The following is a 19,985-nucleotide window of genomic DNA, read 5'->3' on the forward strand; positions in this document are numbered from 1 at the left end:
TGCTACTCAGTATTTGGCATTGTTTAACAGAGGTATAATAATTACAAAAGCACAAACTTTGATTCAAACACAGAGCGGATATTTTAGTGCACCTACAAGAGCAGTATCAGCAAACTCCCTCCCATAACTTCTCCTTACACTGTTATAATCCTGCGTGTGAGGAATATATCACCAGTATGGATGTACTGTGGGTTTGATATTAATGAAAATCCAACCAATTTTCTGACCAGCCAATCAAACACCACAGTCTTTCTTGTTCTGCAACCCTCAGCTATTGCTGCAGACCCCTCTGAGCCACCACTTTTCCTGTCAAATATAAATTAGGCATAACACGTTTCAGGTCCTCAGAGACTCAGAGATCCCTGCGCTGTTTGTTTGCTTTTTGCTCTATTTTTACATATAAAAGCACCCTTACAATTATTTTCCCTTGTTCTGTTGCTCTCCTGTGTAATAGCCTGAAAGCTGCTCCCACAAACTGTCAATCTAATGGAGAAACATGATTAATTATCCCCTCTGCTAAAGTTGTATCCCACTTCCATACTAATTCTGAGGAGGTTTTTGTAAGAGACAAATACAAAAGTTATTTTGCATACTAAAGACTCCTTAATTTGATGCCGGATGAAATGCATCTGTCCAATGAGTGAGTTGCCTGTCAGTCCACATTAAGTCATGTCTACTCCTCTTGGTACATTTGTAATGTAAACTTGAAGCGAATCAAAACTAAAAGGCAACAATGGGTTTTTTTTGTTTTGTTTTGTTTTGTTTTTTGTTTTTTTTCCCCCCACTGACTGTTTTATATATACGCAGCCTCTATGATGTTAAAGTTCCTTTTAGTCTACAACTGTCCCACTATACTTTCTTCTTAAGACTCCCTGTACATGCGTAAATAAATTATTTCAAACATTGTGACCATAATTGCCCACATACTTCTGTATCCTTTATGCTGGCATAGATACATCCACTAGATGGCACTAAAGGGCAAAGTCAAAAGTTTTCTGACAACAACAAACATGGCAAAGGTGGAGGAGGTTGCAATACTGTACCTTTTTAACTGAGGTACTACTGTCAGCCCGTTTTCATCACATTGTCGAGTACTGCTGCTTTGTCAGAGACTTCAGTGTCCGACACCTGGCGCTAAAAGCCACCATTCATGGCCGTATGTTACACCACCGGGCAACCCAAGTTGGTAACGTGGTAAGACATAACCTTACACGGTGATATTAGCCTCCAGTCGACTGGACAGCATCTGTTGTTGTGGTATGATACGCCACTGGATGGCATAAGGTTGAAACGCTGCCAGTAACAACGTAGTATAAGGAGCTAGAAAGTCCCTATAGGGCAGGTGGAAGGGGTGCTGGATGGGTCCAACAAACTCTGGACTTGCACCCGGGAGCCTGGTGTTCGCTTCCTGGTGAAGGCTGAAGTTTTTTTCTAAATCCAACCATATGCTTTTGTTGACATCCTACCATTGGTAGCAGCAACGTCCTGGAACGTCAACGGCAGACGCAGGAGGATACCTAGCACATATGAAGATGTGAAAGGCCACTGATAAAGCAGCAATATGTGACGACACTGGGAACGTGTTGGCATTGTAGAATGCTGTCTCTGAGGCCATTAAATACATGGCGACACGGTGGGGGCAAGTTCCTGTTATCATATTAAAGAATTATTCTGTTCCACCACTTCTGCAATGTCTTTGTCATGTTCTACAGTCATATGCCGCTTAAACTACGCTACATTGCCCACATGATTTTCCATGGTACTGCTGTTTCGTCCATATCCATAAGCTTACAGAAGGCTCCATCTGTGTCCTAACATGTAGTAGCGAACATGTAGTATAAATGAGCCCTTACTGCAGTGGTTCCCAACTGGTGGGTCGCGGCCTGAAAGTGGGTCTCAAGTCCATTCTGAATGGACTCACCAACGTGTCAGGTTTGTAAAGTGAATTTCTGGAGCAAAGCTTTTATTTTGAAGTGCTGTTTCCTGCTGTAGAGTGAGTGACTACCGGAAAGGTCCTTGAAAGAGACAGCAAACTAGCTGGACAACATGGCCAAACGCAGGTATGATATATTAGACTGTGTGGACCTTGAACTAATGACTAAGGAGAAATCTGGACCCCATGGCAGGTCCAGATAGGAACCACTGACTTACTTAAACGCCATGTACCAGCAACTAAAAGTGGAGATAGACACATTTGGATGGTGGAAGAGCCAAAGTAACTGGAGATCTGGCAAAAAAAAATAAGCCATTACCTCTCTTGGTGACAGCTTACCGGCTCTGAACCGTAAGCTGGGAACATGTGGGCTTATGAACATTAATTTTAGTTCACTTGTTATTAGCTTGTAACTAGCTTCTAGCGGTCCATTCTACAGAAGGAAGGATGGCGAGGCATTCGGGCGCCGTTCATGACAATGGCTTTATTGCAGTCTTCACCACAAAACAATAAACATGGCTTTCTCATGAGGTTGAACAGTAGCCCTGAGCTCATCTACATGCTTCATTCTACTGCTATCATCACTCTTTGCCACCTGCTGTCTTCACCATGACACACTGAGAGAGCTGTTTCCCTGCACATACACACCATGGAGCTCACATCACATGCTCACAGGTTACCCACGAGGCCATCGCCCTTAAAAGGCTGAGCCGGTAACATCTTGTTGCTGAGCTTGGAGGAAAATGCTCTGGGCGTCTTTGACAAAAGCAATTTAATTTAAAACAAAATTAGTATTCTATTCACCATATCATGATCATTGTGGTTTGCCAAATTGCTGAGAGGATTTTTCAGATTTCATCATTTTTATTGCCATATTCTGGCACAAACATACTTTTCTCAGTAGTAGCTAGGGAAATTCTCTCACTTTGACAGCTGCCTCAGGGTCTTCTTTATGCAGGTTGCTGTCCAGTGTCATTCTGCTGCACCAACAGTGTTAACTGTGTCACCTACTGTAGGCTAAAATATTCCCTCTCTTCTCATATTTGTCACATGACTACCCCTCGTACTGTATAAGTCATGAACTGCTTTGCTTTACAAAGACCTTACTTAAGCATATGTCTGCAGATTTTCAAAAGCAGGACTTGAAGCTCACTGTGTTTTAGGGGGAAAATCTTGCTAACCTGCATCTCCTTATGAAAAGTCACTGAAACTAACAACGAATCCAGTTAAAAATTTACTCCTTAATCCGACTAAGAGCCTCACAGAAATAAAGTGAGGGGTTTCGGATAAGAAGAGTAAATAACTGTCTTGCATTAGGCCCTCTGTCTTTGTTGATGCCACAATCGACTGCATTGTTTCTAGTGTTAATTGCCTTTAGCACAACGACACAACTGCTGTAAAATGAAAAGAGATGTCGCTGCTACAGTACTGTATATACCGCTCCAGGTTGGCATCAGCATTTATGAATGGATGCTGTATATATTTTCCCCGTGGGATGAGGGGGTGGGTGGGGGGTGTTATGAATTTGTCACGCAAGTGCCATGTTGGCCTAGTTACAGTGTTTTCAGATACTGTAACAGTCAGGAGTGCTCCCTCACTCTGCATGCCTGCAGTCTTGAATTAATACGATGTGTGCAATATGTGTGTGTCCATGTATTTTTGTGTGTGTGTGTGTGTGTGTGTGTGTGTGTGTGTGTGTGCACGTTCAGTTTGAGGCATCAAGGAAAGATGTATTTGTTAGTTTATGGATAATGTGACAAAGCACATGCACGCAACAGCCAAATAACTTGATTTATTCCTTTTGCAAAGAAAAAAAATCTGAATTCAAATGATTACATGCATTTACACGTACACACACTTGCTCTTTAAGGCGGTGCATTCATTGTTTGGGGTCTTCTGTCCATAAATCACAGCTATAAATAAATAGATTTCTGTGTCTCTCACACTCTGAGATAGCTATATATCACAGGGGGCAATGAGGTGGGTGTCAGGACACACAGCCTTGTCTGTGTATGTGTGTGTTTGTGTGTAAGCTGGGAGCATCACATAAAAGCCAACAAGACTCTCAGGTGTGAAATTAATCAATTACAATGTGTTTACAGCCTTTGATTAGTAATTGCACCAATAAACAATATCATTGCTTCCAAATGATACAAGTGTTGAATGTGTTTTTTTTCCCACACCGACATGGGTGGGTAAAGTGATCCCACACGGCATCGACCCTGTAGGGGCTGTGTAATGCCTACAGAGTAGCTGTAAGCCCAAATGAATGTGACATACATACTGCACACCAGGGTTGCACTGCAGGTTGCAACACAGAAAAGCTTAATACTCATTTTGACTGCAGCAAAGTGCCTAAGGTCATAGTAAAAATCTTAAAGTGATGTGTTGTAAACAGCCCAGGGGTAGACAAAGACAGCATAGATCCATATGCACTACTGAGATTGGTGTGTTAAGACTGAAACTCTGGTGAATACAACAGTATGGTATTAAGCTCAAACACATCACAGCGTCTGCAAAGAATAGCTTGAAGCTCTGGCTGCGAATTGATTCACAACTCTATGCAAGTGCCATAAAAAATTCAACATTTTAAGAAAAATCTAAGTTAGTGTTCTTCTCCACCACTCATGCATACCAGCGGGCATTCCAAATGATTTCCATACGTAATACAACTGACTGTACCGTAAGTGCCTGATTCATCATCTGGGCATTAAAGTTGCATGAACCCGGAATGAGAAGGTCGCAGTCAGATGTGCTTCATATAAAACATAATAAGAGCCGTGGAGCATTAAGCGAGGCTTGTATTGTATGACAAAAATAGCTGCTATAAATCTGATGTGAAATATCAGCAGCAACACATTGTAGTTCAGCACAGAGGAGGGGAGCCCATCAGCAGGGAAATTGAAACTAGTCCATTTGTGGCCTAATAATCAGATGCATATGGCACAAATGAGCTATGAGACTGAAATACAGTAATTGAGTTCTAATAGGAAGGGTGTCGCATAATCCAGGATAATGAGATACTGTGTAGATACAGTCAGATTGTTCCTGAGCTGTGGCTACATACTCAGACCTTAAAGCTGCCTTGGAATCCAAACTTAAAGGGATACTTTGATTTTCAATCAGCTGTGTAACATAATAATGTATGTAGTATTTGTAAATTAACTATGGCGACCGTCCCTCTCTTACCACACCTTACGCCCAGACCTCCCTGCTCATCTCCCAACTCAAATTCCATCCACTAGCAGATTTTTGCTGGTTCTAAGGCTGTTGCACAAACAACAGATTGTGCTTCTGCATTTTTGTATGTCTGCTACCACAGACACAAAGAATATAGAAGCGGATCAAGGTAGAGACCCGCCTCTCTCTCTTTCCCTCTTGCTCTCTCTCAAACCCTGGCTGATATACAAGAACTAAAATTGAACAAGAAGTAGGTACTGTATTTCAAGATTGTTTGACACGGGCCACCTGACATATTGTTCCCTGTCCATCCATCCTCATCTGCTTATCTGGGGCCTGGTTCCTCGTTCCTCTCTCCAGCGACGCTTTCCAGCTCCTCCTGGGGGACCCCAAGGCATTCCAAGGCCAGACAAGGTATGTAATCCCTCCGGCGTGTTCTGGGTCCCCCCCAGGGCCTCCTACCAGTGGGACGTGCCCGGAACACCTCCAACGAGAGGTGCCCAGGAGGCATCCTGATCAGATGCCCGAACCACCTCAACTCACCCCTTTTGACACGAAGGCAGCTCCACTTCCAACTCCCTATGGATGTCCAAGCCCCTTACCCTATCAATAAGGCTGAGCCCAGCCATCCCATGAAGGAAACTCATTTCAGCCGCTCATTATTTAGGTCATTCCCTAGAATTCATGATCATAGGTGAGGGTTGGGACGTAGATGGACCAGTAAATCGAAAGCTTTGCCTTCTGGCTCAGCTCACTCTTCACCACAATGGTCCGACGCAGCATCCGCATCACTGCAGAAAACACACCACGCTGCCAATCCATCTCACACTCTTTTCTACCCTCACTCGTGAACAAGACCCCGAGATACTTGAACTTCCTCGCCTGAGGCAGTAATTCTCTCCCAACCTGGAGGGGGAAATCCACTGGTTTCTGGCAGAGAACCATGGCCTCAGATTTGGAAATGCTGACTCTCATCCCACCTGCTTCACACTCGGCTGCAAACCGCCCCAGTGCATGCTGGAGGTCACGGTGTTATGAAACCAACAGAACCATATAATCTGCGAAAAGCAGAGATGCAATTCTGAGGACCCCAAACCGGACTTCTTCCTACCCCCAGCTGCGCCTCTAGATCCTGTCCATGAATATCACAAACTAGATCGGTGACAAAGGACAACCCTGGCGGAGGCCAACACCCATGACCGAAATGCCAGGGATCAGCACTTCCAGGGCCCCAACCCTGACTGCCACCTGGCACACAATGCACAGAACCCTGCTTCCTGTTCCAGCAGGTGATGGACGCACAGGGTGACGGCTCCATGGGCTTTCTACTTTTCGTGTAAAAACAAATGCCACAGCCCATTTCCTCTGTTCATTTAGCACCAATTTCAAAAGCATTTGCATCTCTGTACTGCATAGACAGCCCAGTTTTATGAAAAGCTGAACCCCCTCCCCATCTTTCAAGCAGTAGAAAAACTTCTTAAAAGATTTTTCTCTTAGGGCAACAGGATTTCTTGAAGTGAAGGTACATTATGTGTGCTATAACCTCAGCTGCTTTGCAGATTGAACAACAGGAGAGTGAGAGGGAAAGTAGGAGAGAAAGGCCTGTCTGAACACTGTGTCATTAGTTTCAGGGCAGCTTTCTTTGAACAAACCCCAAGGTCAGACTCAAAGAGTAAGGCCCAGTGAAACAGATCAAATCAAAAGCAGGTTTTGCTGTTGGTGTTCTTACAGAGGCTCTGTTTGAAGTCACTAGGGTTTTAAAACTCGGGGTGAAAACTGTGAAAACGCTGCACCAGATATTTTGCTGTCCAAAAATGGAAAACACTTATGCCTGAGAAATTTGTGTATAAACCAAGAAGAAATAATCCTTTCTTTGCTCCTTTGTTTATATGCACAGGGGTAATTTACTAAAATTGCACCCAGGGGTGAAAACATTTTAATTGACACTTACTCTTTCCATAACATGATCATATAGTTTTATTACTTTATGTTTAGCATGCTAATGATTGGAAAAAAAAAATCATAATGAGCCCAATAAATTACAGCAGCCGTGGTGATGATTAACCACAATCATAATTCATCTCTGCTTCCTCCTTGATGGTGTGTAATCAGCTGCTGCCATTCAGCATTTTGCCAGCCTTCACCAAAGCTAAGCAGCCACACATTGTTTAACTCCCATAATTTTTGCCCATATTTCCTTTTCATTACAAGAACTGCTCATGAGCTGAATTCAGATTTTAATTTTATGCGTGCTTCAATGGCAAAAATGTCCCTGTGGAGCTTTTTTTCTTTTTTTAAAGTTGAACAGGCTGAGTCAATATTCATCAAAGTTTCACCCCAAATCATAGCGCCGTTTTATTTGGAAGCATATCAATACACGGGATATAGCTGCTTTGAAATGATCTCAGGATGAGTGAAGAATAGATTATTTATATAGGAATGCATAATTCATACCTGCTGAATATCAGAGGCACAGTTACATAGGAAGCATCATGCAGTTAGGGGGGTTAGGTCTATCAGGAAAAGATGTCATTACTTCATACTTGGCTGTCACAGCCCATTAAGTCTCCCTTTCATTCTCCCCAGGACTTCTTTCAATATGCAATCACTCACTTCAGGTGCAAAACAGCTGGGAGATGTTTGTGTCTACAGTGCAAACACGTAAGCTACGATGGCACAGAGACACTGGGAAATGACGTACAGTAACGTGGCAGCTGAGTGGCATTATTTTCCTCAATTACTGTATTCTGTCAGCTGCTCCCCAGTAACAAGTGACTGAAATATCAGTAAGCCATAGGGGTTGGAAAAAAATGGATTCAAGTGTCAAGATTTTTTTTTCAAATGATTTTTTGGGGGGCTTTTTGTCTTTAATGACAGGATAGTTTGAAGCATGAAGAGGGACGACATAGCAAGGAGCCACATGCTGGAATTGAATCCACAGATGCTGCGGCAAGGACATTGCCTTTGTGCATGGGGTGCCTGCTCTATCCACTGAGCTACTGGGCACCCCGTAAATGATTAAAAACATTTTTTTCTTAATGCCAAATCAGTTTAATTTAATTGAGGCAACTGAAAGAAGTTGCTTCTTATATTGTGGTAATGAGTAACATGACATCAAATTTTAAGAAAAACAAAGTCAAAGTGAGAAATGCAGATCATCCAAGGACACAAACCTTCTATTGTGGCTGTAGCAACTCGACAGTCAAGACAAACTCTTTGCCACATCAGCAAACTTTATGTTGCTGCCTTAACACAGGCTTGACCCAGCCTACTGTGACCCATGGTGCTGCTACAGCTGAATTTCACCATTTCAAATAGTAACTGGAATTACCACCTCATGGTTGCATGCCTCCACAAACCATTTAAGTTGTAGTTACATTTACACCCATGTCTGTCTAGACTCATATGTAGCCATGGCAGACAATGCTTGAATTATTGATGTAGCTTCAAAGATGCTACATATTCTACAACATGACGCTTCACATACATCTTCAACCTGCAGCACATAAATCTATACAATCAGTACAGTTTAAAGATGGACACCTACAATTAGTGTCATCAATTCAGTATCTGACCAAATATCTTCCCTCCTGTTCATGAGATATGCCGATCAACAACGGCCAGGTAAGTGTTCTTGCAGAACATCATGGTGTCAAGGTAACCTTTGACCCTTTGAATACAAAATAACCTCATTTCATAATTCTATTCTGTGAGATATTTGTGTGAGGGCTTTTTGTGAGGGCACAGTGACCTTTGACCTTTGAGTCAAAGTGGATGTTTGTGCCAAATTTCAGGAAAACCTTCAAGGCCGTCTTGAGATATTGTGTTCACAAGTATGGGATGTACATGTACGGACAGTCTACAACCCAAAAACATAATCACAATACATATCAAATCGGCACCCAAGTCTTGTATCTAGAGGTCGACCGATATCGGATTTTAATGGCTGATACAATAACGATAATTTGAAGAAGGGAAACAAACAATCACAGATTAACTGTCCGATAACACCTGACACAACTACTGTGGGGAGAAATTGACTGAAAACGGGTCTGTTATGACATGAATGCCACTAAAGAGCTTTGCTGTAAAATCAGCTGTTTCCTGGAACAAAGTCACATTCTGTATCACCAGAGAAATGTGGGGATTGCTTTCTGAGAGAACTATATCTGATGTAGGGTGAAAAATGTGATTGGCTGGAGCACGTTGAGTGCCGGCCCCTCCTGGTCTCTAAGTAATTATGAGTTAACGGTCGTTTAGATTATCAGAAATTAATTTCACACACATTCCCAGTGCTAGGCTTGCTACTTAATTCTAGTGAAATTATACCGACCATGCTTGCTAGCGAAAAAGAGAAGCACATAATTTTATTCTATAACCAACAACCCTATAAAGTAATCTTGGCTTTGCATGTGGGGTACTCTATGCAAAAGCCTTATGGCAGTACCCACATGACAAGCGGAGGTTACAGCCATCGGACACTATCGCCCCGTTCCACCATTGACAATAGATCATATAAAGTGTTATCAGTGCAGATTAATCGGTTGACCTCTACTTGTGACAGTATCAAATCGTGAGATGAACATATTGTCCCAGCCTGAGTAAGCCTTTAAAGTATGGTTCCAGCTAACATGACAAGACAAACACTGTTTAATCCATTGTCTTTTGTACTTTTGGATTTGGAGAGGAAAATACATTCTGAAATAAACCATCATCAAAATTTTTTACATACAAAGTTCAAACAACCCCATGTGCCTTGCTTCAACTTTCAGAGAAATCTAAAGCTTGACAGGCCTGCCGTGCCTAGTTACGGTTGCTAAGTTATGATTGGACAATTGCTACTCCAGGGAGGGGTTTAGCAAATGTTCAGTTTGTTTACAAGGCTGTGTGGTGCCTGCTTCAACAGTTATCAGAGCCAAAAATAGAGACCTGCAGCTTCCTGGTGGTTAGGCAATTGTTCCCAATGAGAGCATTAAGATTTCTCACTTTAACAGGAGGAGAGTGAACCTGCGGGCTGCTCATTTAACATGACCACCTGCAGCTACAGCAACTCTCACCACTATCAGGACCAGCTAGAAAACATGAATCATTATTTTATTTTTTTTTTTGTAAGTATTTGGTTTGATTGTGGGGAGGATGATGTAAAAATCATTGAGCCAAAGCAAACCTCCAACCAAAATGCAGCACATTCTGTTTGTTCTGAATGTTCCTGCCTCCAGTGTATTCTATGTTCTCTCTCTGCATGTGGTACATCCATCAAGTGAGAGTAAGCCATAAAGTGGCCCTGCTGTGAAAAGCAAGGTTACATCTTCATCACTTTAAGGCTTTTGCTCCGATCTCCTCATTAAAAGGGTCTACTTTTTAACATTGCACACTGGCCCTTCGCAGCCTATAAATGTCTTTGAATGCTCCTGCTGGCTGTGTGAAGTCACACATTCATATTGTGCACACAGAGATGCACAACAAAAAAAACTAATTTAAACTCACAGTGGTTTGCTTTTTTAACATTATTCTGCCAATTTCAGGTTTGATTTATATTAACAATGATAGAATATAGACACGAAGGAAAAACTGTGCAGGAAAAAAGTATGAACAACACTAAAATGAAAAGGGCTTCAAACCCTCCAATAGCTCTTCCTGCGAAAGTTGCTAAAAATAGACATCAGACCTAGCAAAGACAAAGTCGCCTGCTTTTCATGCACTTAAAGCATTGATTATTCGTGTGCGTACGCCTCCTTCTTTAATTAGGTGATTGTTGTTGTTTTCTCAACCTGTTTACAACACTGCAGGGTCATAAAAGTGGAAGATGGTTGAAATTTGGGGCTGCTGCAAGTTTTCACTATCTCAAGACTACAGCTTTCATATAAAACCAATTGCTGAAAAGGCAGACAAAACACCAGAGGGGAAATGAACTCCTAGAGATGAAAAGGCTGCTGTGCCATTATTACACACTTCAAATAAGCCTCCACTATAGAGACCAGGAGATTTATTCTTTAAAGGGGACGGTCCGGGTGTGAAGAATGCACAGCGAGATAACATGATTATGTAATTGAATTTTTTATGCAATCGAGATCAAAGATGGTCTTGATATAGGCCTTGTGGCGGGTGCTATTGCGCAAAATGTGTCTAATAGGAAAATAACCACATCTGTGAACTATTCAACTTGGATTTCCCATATCTGGCTTCATATCAGGGGATGGTGGTGCACAGAGGGCAGTGTCTTCTCACTACGCCTCCAGCCAGTCTTTTTATGATCACACGTCACTTGTATGACAGTTAATTTGGTCCAATCGTTTTATTTTGACGTGGTGATCGATGTAGCTTTTGCAAATAATTACAAATAAATGCTGGTTGTAACCCGCATAAGAGCGTGTGGATCTGACTGCATCAGGACTATTCAGTTGAACACACTGACCGACTTTAAAATCATCTACTCTGATTGTATTGACTTTCTGGCACTTGTATTGTCCTAGCACTTGGCACCAAAGTAAACCAAATGTCTATTTGCCAGTCCTGTCTGTTCCTGGTGCTGTGGGTAAATACAGATGGCTCTGTTCGTGTCGAGGCTGTAAACCACTCCCTCCATTCTCATCCATTCACTCTCATCCGTCCTCTGTAACAGGAGCAGAGATTGACAACCCTGTCAGGTAGAATGACTCAGAGCCACAGCCTCACTGAATAAGTAATCGAGTAATGCGAACTGCTGGTGGCCTGTCATGAAAAGATAAAACTGGGGTGAGGCTATGGAAACACACCTATAGCATCTCATCTAAGTGTTAATTGTCTAGACATGTACATAATGGGTAGGAAATACATGTACAGATTGCTGTGTTGACATTCCTTCTGTGCCTTTTCAGTCCAGTCGCCAAAGGAAAATGTTGGCATAGTGCATTTCTGCAGAACATGAATAAGCTACATCTTAAAATTTTATGCAAATCAATGTTTCACAGGTGATGTAATATATAAGCTGCCTTTGTCAGTGGGAGGTGGAGGGGATAGTGAATGACATGATGTCTAAGCGAGACGCCTGCCAACGTGCAGACCACTTTTCAAGACCAACAAACAACAAAACCAGTTGTGTTTTTAAGTGAGTTAATGCTGTACATCCATCGTCTTCTCGGGCTCCACGTGTTTTGTAGCAACCTATCTGTGTTTCTCCAGCAGCTTTGTAGCAATTCCTCTGCTTTTTTGCAGCAGCTTTTTAGGCTCCAAACATGGGTGTTTTTGTATCAACCAGTCAGTGTGTTTCCAGTGGCTTTTTAGGCTCCAAAATGGAGGTGTTTTGTAGCGACCGGTCTGTTTTTCCAGCTGCCCTTTAGGCTCCAAACATGGGTGTTTTGTAGAAACCAGTTAGTGTGTTTCTAGTGACTTTATGGTTCAAATAAGGGTGTTCTGTGGCAACCCATCGTTGTTTCCAGCAGAGTAAGTGCAACAAAAGCTGTTGTGTTTTACCAAGACATTGCTGCATTTCCTGCTGTGATTGTGCCCTGAAAACTGGGTATTCTAAGCCAAAACATGATCTTTTCCTAACCATAACCAAGTGGGTTTTGTGCCCAAACCTAACCACATTAACAACAGGGTTGTTGAAACATGAAAAGTCAACATATCTGCTAAAAAATAATGTGCAAATACAGTGTATCTGTGGTATGCAGAAATGTACTGACAACATTTTCTGTAGCTTTTGGGTTGGCCTTTGCCTTATGCATGGGGATCAAATTTTGCCATTGTAGTAAATTTTTAAAAAGGTCTCTGCATGCATGAACGTGTGTACATGCAAAATTGAGTAAAAGGCCAAGGCCACTGGGTCACTGTGTACTGGATAGACAGAGCCTTAAGGGTTTTGCTGCCCTGTGTGGCAAATCTGTCAGCTGAAGCAAGTCTGAGACTGGCAAATTGCCTGGGATGGCTCTGGAGCCTGTCTGTTACACATCAAACTTGACCTCAACATCAGTTAGTAACCAGGGAGCACACTGGCTCATTTTTTATGCCTTAACATCTGCCGTTTTAATAATTATGAAAGTGAAAACCTGCACAAGGTGCAAAGATGTACACGGTGTGATTAACAATCACGGTAGTTGGTCTGGAAGAAGAAGTGAGAGTGAATGCAAATTAAAAATAAAACTTAATGCCCATACCTAAGGAGCTAAGGGACGTTATCTGAAACATTTCTCAATTCAGTCTAAGTGAAAAGAACGAATCGCCTCATTGCCCTCAGCTTAGTATTCAGAAGCTTCACTGTGATTGTCACCTATTAATCCATGTTTTGCAATGCTTGAGGATGCCACCACTTTCAGCCTAATGAAGTATGCCCTTTTTCATTCCAAACCAGTGAGGCATCTCTGCCAAATGCAAATCATTCGTCGAACGCAAAAGCACACACATTGTTTTGAGAGAGCTATTTAGCATGTTTCTGTGATATCCTACAAAACCATTCTATAATTAGATACAATGGCCAATTATGTTACCAGTCTGAGTGGTATTCTGTGTAATGGTACACATATGATGCATGTTCTTGTCCTAGAGTAAGTGCCCTTGCTGATTGCCAGGCTTAGGTTTTTCAGGAAATTATACTGTGAAGGAAATGAGTTTAATGAGTTCTCTCCTTAAATACACAGCAACATTACCAACCACTACATCGTCCAAACTGCTGATTCCTCATCCTTTGCCACATGGAGAAAAATCTGACCAGCTAATCTGAGTTGGACTTCTTTAAAAAACTTTCCCTGTCTTTAGGAGAGAACAGTTATGGCAGCATCCGTCATCTTCTAGAGACAAAGTGATGGCGAAGGTCCAATGATTTGCAGGCAGCAGAGCTACGCTGAGATGGATGGGCAAAAAATCATCCATTGTGAAGTCAATCTTCAAGACTCCAGGGACATTTGCCTGACTTCGTTCACAGTCACCATTACAGAGTGACTCAGGGCACTGGAATGAATTTCACCTCAGTAAAATTAGCCATTAGCTTTTTCACAGGGCTGCACTCTTGAAGAGGAGGTGCATGGATCCTTGGGAAAAAAAGGTGAACTGGAAGAGCAGCAGGAAATAAGTATGATGTAATGGGGCCATGGGGAACTGGAAGTAAAGCCTTATTTAAGCCTGATTAGGACTCCCTGCGCTAAGTCGTTGTCACCCTCTGCGCTAACTCTTTACATTTTTTGCCACCAGTGGATATTTTCAGTTAAACACCCTGGTACATCCACCCTTTATTATAAATCTGTGACCAAACAAATATCGGCAATAATCTACTCTCAAAATGCCTTTGTTGGGCTTTATCTGAAGGTACATCTTTTTCATTTGAGACTTGTTTGTTATTTGTAATTTAATAGGATTACTTTGACTGCTTAATTAAGTCATTAAAATAGCTGCCTGAGGATAAGATCCTGAATCACTGTTTATTTCCTGCTGTCGTGCATTCCTTCTTTCTACCTTTGGTCCATTGAATTCTAAGGTTACATGTAGAGCTACAATGGTATGTTTATTCAATCAATCAACCAACAAACTTTCAATTCAATAAACACTGGATTGCAATGTAATCTACCCTGCATGGCTGCTGGATTTTCGGGATATCACAAGATCACGCGAGAATCACTGGAACACGGACTAGACAAAAATCTATTGTGAGGCTTTAAGTAATGCATCTGTGTTTGCACCACCAGTAGCGTAGACCAATCAGCATCCCATGAGGAGCTAGTGGCAGCTACATGCATGGTTTAGGTGTGTGTCCGTTCAAAACAACAATGGCGTCTCCTAAAGAGCTTGTTGTTGTTGATGAATTATACCTGCCCTTTATTTTTTTGAGATTTAAAATCTCTTTTGCAAGCAAGTCCTGACCAAGAGAACAGCATAAAGAACAAACAAACTAAGAAAGCAGCAGCAAAAGGTCAAAACAAGCAGCATAAAAAATTCACAAACAAACGTGCTTGTAATGAAATCTAGGTTAAGCTGACTATGAAGCTGACACCAAGGTGAGGGAGCAAAAACTTTAAAAGCAATTTCACCAGAGACGTGCAGGGTTGAGGAATCACGCATATGCTGCAATGGCATCAGTTTCATCAGAACTGGAGAGTATTTCTGCTTGAAAGAAGAGCGAAGAACTGCAGTGAAGGCTCTCCTGACTGGTCCATGATAGACACTGACAGACAGATGGTTCGTCCAATCACCTGCCAAATATTTTTGAAAGTGTCCGAAGTTATTCAGACAGTTAACATGACGGCTTCTCAGCGTGCTTTCACACCTACACTTGTTTGGTTCGGTTCAATCGAACTCTAGTTTGTTTGCCCCCTGAGGTGGTCTCAGTCCGGTTACAAACGAACTCTGGTGCGATTCATTTGTGGTGAGAACTTGTTCCAACCTCGATCTGAACCAACTGCAGTCACATGACACATTGTTTGAGTTAAACATGAGCATTTTACAGTCCTGGAGGATTATTAATGTGCACCTCCTCCTGTACTGCCTTAATATACACATTCAGCACATCCAATGCATCAAAACATTGTTTTCTAGTTGGAGCCGCGCCTCGTTTTCAAACTGTATGGTTTGACTAAAATGAACAATGACAGCAATATAGTCCATGATGAGCAGCGCTAAAATCAACCTGCGTAGTTGTCCCTCCATTGTGACATTAGAAAGTGTCACATTTATCTTGCAAGTGTCCTCTTCTTCAACGTTTTGTTTACTTCCTGGATTTTTCCCACATGGGAATTCTGACCAATCAAGAGCAGCTTTCTCACGTGAGGCATTTGATCTGGTCCGCTTGTAAATGCTGCCGTGAGAACACGAACCAACTCTAGGCAATTATACAACTTTGGAACAAAATTAGTCCCTGATTCGGACCAAAGAAAGCCAACCATCTGTCATGTCCAGTTAGCAATATATTGCAACCAACTTAATACTCCTCCATTCCAAGCCTGTAGGAGAACCTATGGTGGCTTTCAGGTGCAGGTGAAGCTGCCACTTTAACATAAAAACATGAAGCCAGTGTTTGATTTATTCATTCTGGACTGCTGTAGAAACATAGCCGTGCAACATGGCGGACTCTGTGGAAAAGGACCCACTCTCTTTGTAGATATAAACGGTTTGATCTAAGGTTACAAAAGCGCAATGATTCCCAGTTTCGGGTGATTTGACTCTAATGAAAACAGGGTTATGAATATTGTATTCCATATCTGCCAACAGCCCACTAAATCCGACAAACTGGTCATTGAAGCCATTTTTCTTACAGTAAAAATGACAAACATTTTCTCAGTCCATCTCACTATGACTTGACATTTTCTGGTTTTCTTAGGAAGGATTCAGACTGGCAACTGTTTCATAATTTAGTTTTATAGACTAGACAATGAATCAGTCAAGAGTATAACTGGTAGCTGACTCCATGTTTACTCAGTTCATTACATGTTGTGTTGCATTTATCTTGATAACTAACTGTTGTTTCACTGTTACTGCACTATTTTTTCAAAAACACATTTGGTCTAAATCTTGTTTGTGGTATCTACTTTTTCGGATTTGTGATGACTTCAAAGACAGCTCTTCGTCTGTCACCTTTACTGACAGTGTAAGGCTCGCTGCACATCTGTGCGTCTTCACAGCCGGGGCAGAAGAAACATACTACATTTGCAGCAAAGTCCCCAGCTCCAGCTGAGTGGTTTCAAACACTGTGCTATTCAACCATTCCCAGTTGTGAATATGAGTAACCGACTGCCCACGTAAAAGGTTCATAGTGGTCTGCCTCCTTCACTCGGCTGCTGTCAGCCTCATTCGTGTACACTGCTACCCAACCAAAGTTTCTTGAAACACATAAGCACATTAAATCTTTGAACACAGTGTTTCACCAGTGTGATGTGAATTACCACACCGATTTTGATTACCTCCTTCTCTAAAAGTTCTCCCGATGATAAAGAGAACAATGCTGACTGTTTGATTGATAGGTCTCATGCCTTCCGCTGTTATTACTCCACCTTTCTTTCAGGCATATTGAACAAAAAATGTATTCTCGGATGGCTCCATGCTCCGATGCGTTTCTATTTAGGGGGTTCTTGATTTAAAAAGATTTGGGAGCAATTGGCTCATAGTCTGGCCTGCAGAACAGCCACTGGCAGCAAAGATAACGCTCTGAACCCTTTTAATAGCAGTTGCACAGAAAATGGCAAAGTAGATGGCACCAGACGAACCATAAGCAGCCAGACACTGAAATGAGGGGAGGGAAGAGGAGCCTGCCATATCAGCTCCTAATGAAAACAAACCACATGTCCATGTAAAGATGCGCGATAACACATGTTCTCTATGAGGACAAAATCAATTGACATTTTCCAATGTATTACTATGCAGAGCGCAAGTAATGCAATATGCCACGGGGTCTGGGTCCAAACTGATACTTGATCTGACAAACTGGTGTTATTTAACTGCAAAAACACAGTAAATTAGAATAAAAATGAAATGAAATAAGTTATAATGGTGTTATTTTGTAACACACAGTCCTTGCTTTAGGCTCTAACACACAGTCCCACAAAAGTACAACATGTCCAAGTCAGACATAACCTTATTAACTACAACAAACCTTAAACCTGATAAACTCAAAGGGTAACTACATCAACTCTCAATTAAAAGACTGCTAAAATAATATTACCACACAGCAGGAGGGAAATAAATACCATAAACTCCCATTAGCAATATTATGGAAATACGTATTGATTTATGCAGTGCAGGGAACTAAATTTATTATGTAATCCATCTTGATTATTAGTGTTGAGACGTATGGATAATGTAATCTTGTCAAAGCGCCACATGAACTTGTTGACCGGCCACGCCCATGAAATCGATGGACAAACGGAAAAGAAAGTTCGGTCGAGACAAACATCTGTGTGCAAATTAGAGGAAAGACGTCTCACCTGCGCAGCCATGAATGACAGATCCATACTGTTGCTCCGTTCAAGCCAAGGCACTCAATGAAAGATGCAAACGTGCGCTTTTCCTCTTATTCCCCGACAGAGCATTTGCCTTCTTTTCTATGTTTTGTTTTTTAACTGGGCATCCACAGTGCTCTGCAAGTTGACGGACTTCACGTGAGGAGCATGTCGCAGAAGAAGAATCAATTTTTTTTTTTTTTTTTTAAAAAAAAAAGGAGAGAGAAGGAAGGAGGAGGAGAAAATGAAGGGATGTGACAAAAGAAGCAGGAACAGAAGCTGAGCAGACGGAGAAATGAAGAGATGTGGATGCGAGAGACAGCATGAGAGTCGGAGAGGGAGGCGGAGGAGGAGGCTGTGGAGCTGCTGGACTGTCACATGTAACGAAGGAGGTGCAAGTCTCTCTCTCTGTTTGCATTTCCTTCCTTCTTTGCTTGAGCATCTTTTACTCTATTCTACCTGCTTTTTTTTTTTTTGTTACATTCACAGACTACTTATATTTTGAGGTACATGCAGTGTACACTTATGTGCAAGTACTCACATGTACTGCTTTTCATAGTTTTGAGTCAGCCCCAATTTGTGCCTGTCATGTTTTATTGTCATTACTACATTCAAGTCACAGAGCATTTGTTTGCTTTGTTTCCCTCTATTTTGTTTGTTAATAAAAAATAAGTAGCCTTGAAGGTATGGCACAAAATATTTAAGATAAATACATTTATGCAAGAAAATATAAAATAATAGAAATCACCATCGGTATTAATAAGTAATCATAAGCTAACAATACAAATTAAGCCTGCACATATGTCATTTCCAGCCTCCGTTTGTTTTTAATTACGAAAATAGACACGTGACTTTAGAAACCAGTTAAATATTTTTCATACAGGGAGCTTTCACACCTGCCCTGTTTGGTTTGTTTCAAGCAAACTCAAGTTCATTTGCCCCCTAAGTACAGTTTGTTAGGGCAGATATGAACACAGCATTCACATTCTAGTGCGCACCAAAACAACAGGACTGAGACCTTCTTGAAGAGGTGGTCTCAGTCCGGTTACAAACGAACTCTGGTGTGGTTCATTTGTGATGAGAACGTGTTCCGACCTGGATCTGAACCAACTGCAGTCACATGACACATTGTTTGGGTTAAACATGAGCATGTTACAGTCCTGGAGGATTATTAATGTGCACCTCCTCCTGTACTGCCTTAATATGCACATTCAGCACATCCAATGCATCAAAACATTGTTTTCTAGTTGGAGCTGTGCCTCGTTTTCAAACTGTATGGTTTGACTAAAATGAACAATGACAGCAATATAGTCCATGATGACCAGCGCTAAAATCAACCTGCGTAGTTGTCCCTCCATTGAGACATTAGAAAGTGTCACATTTATCTTGCAAGTGTACTCTTCTTCAACGTTTTGTTTACTTCCTGGATTTTTCCCACGTGGAAATTCTGACCAATCAAGAGCAGCTTAATGGCACAATGCATTTTATCTGGTCCACTTGTAAATGCTGCCGTGAGAACACGAACCAACTCTAGGCAATTATGCAACTTTGTAACAAAATTAGTCCCTGATTCAGACCAAAGCAAGACAACTCTAGGTCTGAAAGCATCCACAGATTAATGTATCCCAGTGGGATATCTTACAAAGATGCATATACAACAAAATAGCACTCAAAGAAAGGTGTTATAAACGTAAAGTTACATAGGCTACTGAAGGTAAAGCTATGTAGGTTAGGTTTAGCAAACGAAACATGGTGATGACGTACTTTAAATAACTCAAGGTTGGCTTGGTTTCACACGTTATGAACAGCAGTGTCCTGGGGAAAGTCCTGTGCTGTCAACGCATTTTCACTCCGACCTCGTCATATATCGACGTTTGGTCATGGACTTGCCGCTTCTAGATACGATGTGAAACGTACCCTGGGTGCATTGGTTATTGATGTTCTGGGACACCGTGTCACGTTCTGCCTGTTAC

The 19,985-nt window shown here is 41.7% G+C and overlaps 1 protein-coding gene across 1 annotated transcript in view; it reads right to left on the minus strand.

Annotated features, from left to right (window-relative positions):
* The window catches only part of LOC125901349 (uncharacterized protein C14orf132), a 43,065-nt gene extending 24,698 nt beyond the window's left edge, over window positions 1-18,367 (minus strand). Inside the window, exon 1 of the mRNA XM_049597007.1 lies at window positions 17,998-18,367. Within this exon, the coding sequence (XP_049452964.1) occupies window positions 17,998-18,024 (27 nt within the window). The 5' untranslated portion in view covers window positions 18,025-18,367. The remainder of the gene's footprint in view (window positions 1-17,997) is intronic.
* Between the last annotated feature and the right edge of the window lie 1,618 nt (window positions 18,368-19,985).

The sequence above is a fragment of the Epinephelus fuscoguttatus genome, linkage group LG14 (genome assembly GCF_011397635.1).
Source record: "Epinephelus fuscoguttatus linkage group LG14, E.fuscoguttatus.final_Chr_v1".
NCBI classification, from domain to species: Eukaryota; Metazoa; Chordata; class Actinopteri; order Perciformes; family Serranidae; genus Epinephelus; species Epinephelus fuscoguttatus.